The sequence below is a fragment of the Cenococcum geophilum genome, assembly GCF_001692895.1.
Source record: "Cenococcum geophilum 1.58 unplaced genomic scaffold K441scaffold_10, whole genome shotgun sequence".
Classification (NCBI taxonomy): Eukaryota; Fungi; Ascomycota; class Dothideomycetes; order Gloniales; family Gloniaceae; genus Cenococcum; species Cenococcum geophilum.
Window position 1 is genome coordinate 361,943 of NW_027137568.1, and position 11,504 is coordinate 373,446.

The window sequence follows — 11,504 nt, forward strand, 5'->3', positions numbered from 1 at the left end:
AAGGAGAACCCTAAGTATAGTCGATTATTATATTATAGGCCTAGTCTAAAGAAGGTAAAGGGTGTACCTATAATAACTATTAGGTGGATTAGTGGAAGGGGTATTAAGTATATTAATAAATACAGACTAAAAAGTTATTTAAAATATTAAATCAAGTTATCTACGGCGGATTCTTAGTATAAAGAGAATCTGCTAGAGAACTAAAAAGTTAGTAACCCTTTTAATTAATATGGAGACTAATAATTAAATAATAGCAAATATAAATATACGAGGCGTTATATTAACGATATTTTTAGAGTCGCTTGGTTTATAGAGGACGTAGTTAATATAGATACTAAGTTAAATCTGCTTAATCTAGATATAAAAGGAGATAAAAGGTACGGTCCTTACTACGTCTTAATTAATTAGGATATTAACGGCAAGTTAGAGAAAAAGTAGAAGACTAGAGTAACTCTATAGTTAAGATAGGGAGCGTATATTGCCAACTAGGCGCTTTATAATTCTGCTACTATTATAGAAGCTAAATTCTCTAAGTTTGTACTAGGTAAAGAGCTAGAAAGAAACAGATTTCCTTTTATTAGGCTTGCTGCGGGAATAGCCCATATATTCCGTAATTAGTCACTTAGCGGATTACCCGCTTTAACAGCCCGTTTATTACCTACTTACGTAGGCCGGTTATTATCCGCTCGTGTAGGCTAGTAATTACCCGCCGTAGACTAGGCCGTCGACGAAGATTCTGCATTTAAGAAATTTAAAGAAGATTACTTTATAATAATAGGAGTTAGCGATTTCTATAAACTTAGTCCTTAGGAAAAAGGGGAATACCTAGTAGTATAGAATATAAATAAGATAAGCTTGGGTTTTTAGGGTTTAGGTTAAGTAACTAAGTTAATTATACTACGCAGTTATCTATACTTTATTATTACTTTCGTTTAGTTATTACTAATTCTCATTTTCGCGTTAAGTTTATTAATTTTCGTATAACCTATATATTATATTAGTTAAGTAATTAATAATCCTCGTTTTATAGCTTTTATATAATCTAAGGTTATATTTATATCTTTGTTAAAAACCTTCCTAGTATCCTAAAAATGAGGAATTAAAGAGGTCTGAATACCTTCCTTTAGTTATCTTTATATAAGTCTATCTTTTAATAATCTAAAAGCCTATTATAATGCCTACCTAGGACCCTTATAGCTAAATTGCTTATAGCTTTAGAACGAATAGGTAGTATAATAAGCATTTATCGATAAGCGCACCTTAAAATGCGGCTATACCCATTTTATACCTTAAGGAGTAATTTTATAGTGTAGATGGTGTTTATATAAAGCTAATAGCCTAAAGGCACGCTACTTAATCCTTAATGTCTCTTTTTTAATTTAGCGCTTTAAAGACGAATTATGCTTAGAATTTAAGAATGCCTAGAGACTAAGAATGCTTAGAAAATGAGAATACTTGGGAAATAAGAATGCTTGGAAATGAGAACGCTTGGAAAATGAGAATGCTTGGAAATGAGAACGCTTGGAAATTGAGAATGCTAGACCGTAGGTAAGGTATTTTACATTTCGTAGCACGAGTAAAAATTTCTAAACTTTGGGGGAATATGAAGAAGACGTATAATCTAACGCTTCTATTTCCCTCTAAACCCTAGAATTTTCTGTTACTGATGCTATATCTCTACTATAACATTTATAGTTTGCCTTATTGGATTATTAAAACAACCTCTTTTAGAGGACGCGAATTTGTTTATCCTTTGGGGCTAATATATTAAAAATGAAAGTTAATAAGCGGTTAGACTGGCTATTATTAGTTTATAAAGGTGGAAAGTATAGAGATATAGAGTACTTAAACTATAAGCCGCTAAATCTTGGCCCTTAGGTAATTGTTATCTGTAAGTATATAAGCGTAATCTTAAGTATACTACTAGAGCGTAGTAGTGATATTGTTATACGCAGTATACTATATAGCGTTATTTATAGATAGTTAAGTTAACTACTATACGAAGTTTGCGCGTAGCTAAACCTTAGCATTAAGCGCGTCCCGTGTTTAGTTATACGACTAGATTTTAGCTTAAAGGTTATACTGCTTAGAAGGAGGAAATATCTAAATAGTTGCTAGATTTAATGAGTTGTGCTTTAACTAGGATGGCTATACCTATTAGCTTTTATAGTTGTCTAGTATTAGGGGTTTAGAGGATTCTTTTAGAGTTAAGATATTTAAAGGTACTTTATCTATAATTTTAATTAGGGCAGCCTTTAAACTTAACTTTTAACGCTAATAGGGAGGCTTAGAAATGTGCTTATTAGATAACTGGCTTAGGCAAAGTGGTTAAAGATAGGGATGCTTAGGTATACTTTTAGTGGGCATTAAAGGTATAGAGTTAAAAATTCGTTAAAAGGCTGATAATAGTAGGGAAGCTTGCTATAAATTAAGGACTTTATCTTAAAGGCGCTTCTTTATACCTATTTAAAAGATATTAAGCTTGGCCTTAAGCGTAAATATTAAAAGTTAAAGTTTAGAAGATGGAACTGTGTTCTAATCTTAATAATTAAGCTCTAATTCGCGAAAACTGAATTCGCTTTCCTAATAACGGTTTTCTAGATTTTAGATTTGTACTGGCCAATTCCTATTTTATAAGGACATTTAAAATGCGCTTGCCTCTTACTATAGTAGATACTTCCCCCTATAAGCAATTATGTTACTATATATAGATTCTAGCGGATATGCGATTAAGAATATATTTACTAGGCATCCTTAACTGCAAAGGATACTAGACCTTAAGGAAAGTGCTTTAATAGCTCTAATAAAACCCGCCCTTATATAGAGAGCTAAAAGTTATACTAATATAATCTACCAATCTATTATATCTCTTAGCGTACCAATTTTAAAAGCTTTTTTAAATTAAATGAACACTACCGCTTCCCCGGAAGTCTTAGTCGCGATATTAAATAATACTTTTAGTGTCAAATAGCTGCAAGAGCTTATTACCCTAGGCACGCTTATATAGGGTGAAACTAAATAGGTGATATATTAGTGTAAGTATATCCCTAGTATAATTATGTTTAGAAAGCTTAAAAAAGAGCATAGGCTAGTGAAGAAGGATATTCTTGGGTAAGTAGCGTATAATAACATTGTTAAGATTAAGCAAGTATTCTTAGAAGGCGAATTTCTAAGAATTAGTGTTAAATACTGTTAATTTATACTTAAAGAAATAATCTATGTTTATGTTGGACTAGAAGAAGCGCAGTTATAGTTTATTACGCGTTTAGTATGTTTTTTAAGCTCTTTAACTTATAGTTAAGTACTAAGAGTTAGGTTTTTAATATACTTAATTACCTTAGGAAGCTGGGAATTTTATATTACTAAGTTAGCCTTATATTAATTCGTGTATCCAGCTAAGACGTATAAGTACTACTCTATAAGTTTTCTGCAAAGAGCTCTATTTATTATACTAACTTTAACGCAGTAAACTTTAAAGAGGCTGTTAAATATGCTCCTAATATTATCCTAAACACTAACTTAGAAGATTTAGGGTTTGTATTACTAGCTTATATAGAGGGGCGCCCCCAACTATAGCTTAGAGATATAAACTATATTTAAGAGTAAAGGGCTATTAATAAGGTATTCAGCTTATATAATTCTAAAAATTGAAGTAGCTGCAACTAATTAATAGATTTTTTGGATAATCTATTTAATTTAAAGAAGATAGCGTTTGCGAAATTCTTTAGGCCAGTAAGGATATTTTATTATTTTCTTATCTTAATTACTAATCCTTATAGTATTATTTTATTATATCTACCAAGGGAAATGGGCGTTATTTAGAGCATTATCTTAAGCTAGTATTATTTAAGTTGTTTATATTATAGAATAAAGGTAGCAATGGAATAGGAGGCTAAGTATAATTTTAGGAATAGTCTTTACCTTTTTAAGTATCTATTTAAAAATCTGTTATCCATTTTCCGATTCTAATATCCATTTAATAAGCTATATAAAATTGGAAAAGTAATAAATTAGTCCTTTTAGCCTAAAAAGTAAATTGTCTTAGCTTAAAATAGAGCGCTTATTTATTTTAAGTGAAAATAGAAGTCCTTTAGTAGATTGCTCTTAGCAGATATATTATAAACTACCCTTACCCACTACTTTAATATGTGGTATATTATATATACTAATAAACCTTAATATCTTCTATTAATTTGTTAATTTAAGCCTCTAATTATTTTAAGAAATATATTATCTAATGCCCCAGACCTACGCTATTATAACCCTAGTAAGACTTTAGACATTAATTATACATTAAACAACCCTACTCTTTAGTCTCCTTCCTTAACAGAGCTAGCAAATTTCTATATATTTATTCTACTATTCTAAAACTACTTTAATTGGCTAAGTAGCAGTCAAGTTAAGGCTTTGGAAGCTACAGTATTGCAGCTAAAAAGGTAATGCATTTCCTTAATTATTTAATAGTGTTAAGGCTAAAAAAAAATTAGGCAATTAAAGTAAGTTTAAGGTAAGGTGGAAACACTCTATAGGGATATGGAAAATCTAGTAGAGTGGGTTAATAGGGTCTTATAATAGGGAAAGTCAATAACTAAAGCACTTAAACCTTATGTTAAGCAGAAGCCTACTATATAGAGGGGAAAGCTAGAAAGCGGTAGCTTTATAAAGGCCTAAATCTAGAAAACTAAGTTTAATAAGATAGAAATGTAAACCTAATAGTGTTTGGTATAATTTACTATTACTAGTATCTACTCTCTACTTATTACCCTATATCTTGCTATAGTTATAACTAAGTAACTATATAGTTCTTAGCAATCTTATAAGTGAAAAAGATTACTATTTAACTAGGTTGTAAAAACAATAAGGTATAAATTAGATAACTAAAAATTGTTGCTAAATATAGCGAAACACTAATTAAGGTTATAGTTGTTAAATATGCTAGGCTATGCTGCTAACTATATAATTGCTATAGCCAAATATAAAGCCGGGCTAAGTATATAGTAAGAACTGGTATAGAAGGGAAGTGGATCTCTAAGAGGTTAAGGTATGTAGGAAATAATTGCATTAATTAGTAGGAAGAAGAGTTAGCTAATCTATAGAATTATATATCTACTGTATTATTAAGAACTATTAACCTGCTAATTAATCTATATACTAGAGTTGGACTACCTTTAGGTTAATCTTTACCTATCCTTTAATGTTAAATTAAAGGAATGCTTGTACTACTACACTAGTCTATAGATTTTGGACTATTACTTTCGCACTCTAGAAGTAGTTGGACTATTATAGCGTCCCTATATACTTTAGCTATAGATAATAGCGTTCTGCCTAAGGAGTCCTTTAAGTTAATATTAACACCCCTATACTTAACTAGAAGTTATACCACTATATTATACTTATAATTAACGGCCTATAATAGTAGTATCCGACTAAAGCGGTCTTTTGTATTAATATAAACATTTTTATATTTTAGAAGCAGTTAAACTATATTTTCATGCCCCTTTTCTACAGCTAGTAATAGCGATGTCCGGCCGTTTTCCTACTTGCAGTTTATATTAACGCTTTTTAAGAGTAGCTATACTACTGCCGTTTGCCTAAACCTTATGGCGTATAACAGCTTATATAAAAAGTTCTCTAGGTTAAGACTGCTAAGTTTACTTTTAATTAACAGCCGTATTACTAATTCGTGTCCGTTCCTTACTGCCTATAATAAATCTATACGCCCGTAGTATTAATATTAAGTTACTACTCCAATTTTGGCGACTTTAAGAGATTTTTAAGTAGTTACATCTTATCCTCGTTTCGCAGCCTATATTAGTACCATACTATCCTCCCGTTTAATATTATGGCGATAAAGGTAGGGGTTTAAAATACTATAGAGGCGGTTGTTTATCCGGGCGAAAGCGTTAATATATCCCTCTATTTATAGGTTCTTAGCTATTAATAACAATATTTTATTTAGCAGATTAAGCAGCAATATTCTCTATAACTGTTTATTAGGATAGTAAATAGTTATACTTAAGCGGCGAGAATACTTACTGCTAAAGTGGAAATCTATATAGGAGCTTTAAAGTGGTAGTAATTATTAATGGGTAAGGAGCTTTAGAGATATGAAGCGTGAAGTGGGAATCCTATAAGCTCGTATAAATAATGTAAGAATGGCGCGTATAAATCCCTTCCTTATGCCTACTCCTTATATAGGGCATTAAAACGCTATATTCTTGCTTAGAAAGAGGATACCCATAGCTGCCACTTTCTGGGGAAATTAAACTCTGGAGTTGCGATTTAGTTTCCTGAGTACGGTTAAAATGTTAAACCGCGTATTTTATTTTTCTAATCCGGCCTACACTAAGCTAGATTTTAGATTCCGAAATCTGGATTTCAGATTTTATAATTAGGATATTTAGATCTGGCGTTTATATATAATTTGCAACTAAATGCTAAGATTATAATATAATAGGCCTACTTCGGAAATATAAATAGCTGTTAGTTCCTGCTAAATAGCAGAACTTAAGCTAGTGCTAGTCGCATTTCTTTCCGCCTAAGTATAAATGACCTACCCTAGATAAGGATTACCTATATAAAGAGTGAGAGTGTATTAAGAGTTTATTATTATGCTTTTAGGTCTCTTTTGTTAAAGCCTAATATAACTCCTTCCTTCGTTATACTAATTGGTAGACGAACTAAATCTAAGCTCCTTAGGTAAATCCTCGGCAAGAAGAACAATCTATCTTTAATAAACTCCTACTATTAGGTCTACCTTTGAAGTAACTTAAAGATATAAAGAGATAACAGCCTATTAATATATATTAACTCTAAGATTTATAATTATAGTTTATTAGATTCCGTACCTAGCTTATAAAATAGGTACAAAATAGTAAGATAGATTAAATGGTTGAAATTAGGCTATTGCTTAGCGAAAGAAATTGTAAATTTTCTTTCTGCTTACGTCCTTACTCCTCTTTTAAATATTATATATTACTTTACTTCGGACCTAGGCGGGCTTTATAGTATATTAAAGTATTTAGCATACTAAGCTACTAAGCCTCTACTATATAGCCTCCCTTAATCTACTTTTTTTTATATACTTGTAGTTCTTAACACTTTATCTACTATATTTAACCCGTCTATTGCAGAAGCTAAGCTCTAGACTAATATAAGAATAGTTATAAAAAGTGTTAAGAAATACGAATAAGAAGACAATATTAAAAAAGACTTAGGTGCTCATTTCTATAGCATTTAAGTCCTTAGATTGAATTAGAAATGGAATTACAGCGTTTATTCCTCCGTATTATATAAACGCCTTCTTTTAGCCTCCATAGAGGCTGTATAGGCCCGCTAATATAACAGATTTCTCTTTAACATACGCTATGTTAAAGCGCTTTCTACAATTATAATAGACAAATTTTGCTTAGATAAGTCATCTTTCTATTTTATTTAGTTATCTTATCCTTAAGGATTTACTATACGAGAATTCCAAAAGCATTTATAAGAATTAATCCGTAAAATGCCAAGCTAGGCATAGCTATAGCATTTTATAGTACCTTTAACTGCTTTTACTTTACTACTAGCGAGTTACACGCCGGGATTTCATTATAAGAGTTATATAATATACTAATCGACTATTTAGCTAATCGGCGTAGATTTCCTTCTATCGCTCGTTTTTAATGCGCTTTTTATAAATGCTTACAGAAACGCGATTTATAATTATACTATCTATAAAGATATGTAATAAAAATTTATTTTGGCTATTTAAGAGGAAATGGAAGCCTTATTTGTAAAAGTGGTATTATAGCCCGCTATAAAGAGTGCCTTACTTATATATTATTAACGACTTAAGTCCTTTTAGCTATAATTCGTACTATTTAAGAGCTATAAATCTTACTTTTGCTATCTAATAAGGATGCCTAAGAAGGTCTTCAACTGCGGCCATGTAGTCTGTAATGTGTGCATTAAGACCTTTGGTCAAAAACCGAAGTCGGAGAAGTATACGTTTATTATTTCTTCTTACTTACTTTGTGGGGTACCCTAGAAAATATCTAGCTTCTAATTCATTCTACCTACGGCTAGCACTTGTGTTCTTTGCATAGATGGAGGCAGTATTTATAGCGTTATACCTCTTACTTTCCTCAATTATATTAAGCAACAAGTTTAGCATTTTGGTTGCCCGCTCTGGGATTATTTCAACTATATCTATAGGACCTTAGTTAGTACGTATTGGTTACTGGTTAGATAATTTATCTCCTAATATACTTTTAAGGCGGCCTAATTAGTATTAATATGTATTTTATGCTATGCGATCTCTAAGAGTCTCTCCGTTGATTCGAAGAGCTTGCTAAAAAGACTTTTCCATAAGATTAAGAAGGACGCCTTTTCTTAACGAGAAGATTTTAAAGACTTATTAGCGCTCTTATTAGAGACTATTAGTATAATTTATCTGCTATTAAGAGCGCGTTCTAATAGAGTTTAGGTATTTCTCCTAAAATGTTTAATCTACTAAAGAATAACACGAAGGTTGCGGTAACGATAACGACTGCGCGACTAACTATGCCTTATTTAATGTTAAACTATAATAGAGGATAAAGACCTCGGGAGTGCGGTATATAGGTTAGAGATATTTATTTATCCGATTTTATTAATATTAATTTAAGGGTACCAACTTATTTAGGCTTAGTGACTAGAGTATAATGTATTAATTAGTAAAGTATAAGTCTCTAGAGCCTACCTTCCTAACTTAAGTTTCCTACTAACTGCGCTAGGAAAGTGCTTCCTGTATATCTGCGGCTCTATAGTATTTTAAGCCTAAAGTACTTAACAACCTAGGTACTTACTAAGATGGTGGCCTTAGGTGCAATAATCCTTATTTTATTGCTTTTTAGGAATGCTAATTTCTCTAGCCGGATAAGGGTTAACTGGATTTTATGCTCTTTCTAGGGACTAGCACTTCTTCTACTTATAAATATAAGGTAGGAGTACAATCCCTAGTTATAAATTAATGTATTTCGCGCCTAGTCTAGGCATTTATAGCCAATTTAGATGGAGAAAGAAAATGGAAAAAGTTTTATAATAGCGTGCCGATGGAAGCGTGTAGCTAATACTATTATCTTAATGCATTTTTTAACGGTCTGGAGCCGAACATTAATGATTTATCTTTACTTAAGGATCTTAAATAATTGGTATATAATTCTATTACGTCTAGCATATAAGTAACTTTGGTAAAGGATTTAATCTATACTTCTATTTTCTACCTTAAGCTTAATAACGTACCTTATTTTGTTAATAGTAACTTCTAATATTAAGGGATTATATTTTGCCGTTTAACTCTTAATTATTAAGGTAGAGAGAACCTTTATTATACCCTTATTAGGACCTCTTTCTTCTTCCTTATTTTTAGGCGGCTGGTGGCTTATATAGAGTCTATACTAAAGGGCGTCCTATTATTTAGATGGTGTATATACTTTACTATAGAAAGTATAGACGAGGAGGTGTGTATATTAATTAGAGGGATTATAAGTAAGCTAAGGGTAATTAGTGGGCTTCTAAAAACACTTTAGTAGTTAGTAATAATTTAAGGTCTAGATGCCCTATTTAGCTGCATTAATTATTAAGCACTAAAGAGGCCTCTTCTAAGCGTTCTGTTAAAACGTAAACGGTAGGAATAGCTAGAATAGTTTTAAATAAACTAATGCTTATAATAACCAGATTTATATTTACGGAAGTAATTTAACTATAAAGTAAAAAATATATATATTATTATATTGCTTAATATAGAATTCCGTTTAAACTTCCCGTAACCCTAACTATTCTTACCTCTTATTTCTTTAATAAATTTGCCCGAATACTTAAGTTTTAGGTTCCTAAAAATAAGTTTACGGAAAATATAGCTAGGGCAATTATTTTAGTTTAATTAAAGGATCTATTATGTCCCTTAAAACTAAAGGTTAATTTTTCTAAAGAATAAATTTATATTAGCGTAAATCGAAATCTAGATTCCGAAGTCGTTTTTCCGGAAAACGAATTTGGAATCTAGTTTAGTATATACTAGATCGGAAAAATTAAAATCTAGACTCTATAGAACTATACCTTAAATGTAGGAGAATTAATATACTATTGGAGGTAGTGCTTAGGATTCCGTATAAATGCTTTGGCGTTAACCTTCTTATATAACTATAGCCCTTTTAAACTTTCTTTATTTTCTGCCTTTAAGATTTTTTACTATATCTACCTCTGCTTATACCCCTCTTTATAGGGTTAATTAAGTTAAGTCAACCCTTTTACTAGGTTAATAGCCTGGTAATAATTGCTTCTATAGCTATAGTGGCCCTTTATCTAGTTAACCTTTCTTTAAAACTCCTCTTTATAGTTATAGATTATCTTAATCTAGCGAGTCTAAGCTTACTTAGTTGGTCGGCGAATTATTTATATATAGCTCTAATAAGCAAGCTTTATTTTATCGCTTTTACGTATACCTATGAGCTCTCTAGCTGTTTAATAACTAGACTTAGTAATATTATACTCTACTATGGAGAAAGAAAAAGGGGGTTAGTTTTAGAATGGGCCGCTATTTATAACCGTATATTTACTTTTAAATCCTTACTAAAAAAAAGGTTAATATCTACCTAAGAGATCCTTACGGAAATATATTATTATACCTCCTAGTAGGATAAGGAAAAACTGGTTTAATAAAGCTACTACTTAAGGCAAGAGTAGATATCTTGGAGCGTAATATTTCTAGCTTTACGCCATTATATTTTGCTACTGGATAGGGATTTACAGACGCTATTTAACTTCTTATTAATAAGGGCGTGGATATTTCCGCTGATTAGATTAGGGATTTAGGGAGGGACTTTTAGGATATAAGCCTATTTAATTGAGGCGCTGATATACTATTGCATTATGCGGCTAATAACGGATATATGGATGTGCTTTAGCTGCTTGTTAAGGTAGATGCTAATGTTAACGTACTAAGCTAGTATAGGCGCATAGCGGCGAGTAGCGTAAGCGTTGTCTTAGGTATAGCTAATGTTCTTAAATTCCTTATAGAGTTTAGGGCTCGTACTCCTCCTATAGTAAGGGTTTTGGCTTATATACACCGTTTAAAAAAGAATTAAATTAATTAAGTAGTGTTACTATAACTTAAAATAAATCTTTAGTCCGTAATATTTAAAGGCTATTTTTATATATAGTGTAAATATATATTAGGCGGAGCTTAAAAGGCCATTTAGAACAGTTTCGCTAATATATAGTTTTTATATAAGTAATTAACTAAAAGGCAGTGTTAGCTAATAGTTAGGATATAGAAAAAAATCTTAGTATGGTCCTTAGCGTGGTAGCCGTTTTACTAAAATAGGAGGGTAAATCCGTTAGTTAGGTAATATAAAGTCGCATTTATTTTGGTTTTTTTAAGAATAAGGCATATCTAATAAGAGTTACCCTGCGCTTTTTCTGTAGAATTTACTATTAGTAGGAACCCTAACTATTTATTAATGGAATATGCTTAAAGAGAT

At 31.1% G+C, this 11,504-nt stretch overlaps 2 protein-coding genes across 2 annotated transcripts; both read left to right on the forward strand.

The window, feature by feature from the left end:
• Window positions 1-3,666: 3,666 nt before the first annotated feature.
• On the forward strand, window positions 3,667-3,822 carry K441DRAFT_549006 (uncharacterized protein; the record flags this gene model as incomplete). The annotated part of the gene is made up of 1 exon (XM_067642983.1): window positions 3,667-3,822. A coding segment is annotated over one exon (156 nt), but the record flags the coding sequence as incomplete, so codon positions are not given.
• A 4,042-nt stretch (window positions 3,823-7,864) lies between these two features.
• K441DRAFT_548100 (uncharacterized protein) lies at window positions 7,865-8,029 on the forward strand (the record flags this gene model as incomplete). The annotated part of the gene is made up of 1 exon (XM_067642945.1): window positions 7,865-8,029. A coding segment is annotated over one exon (165 nt), but the record flags the coding sequence as incomplete, so codon positions are not given.
• Between the last annotated feature and the right edge of the window lie 3,475 nt (window positions 8,030-11,504).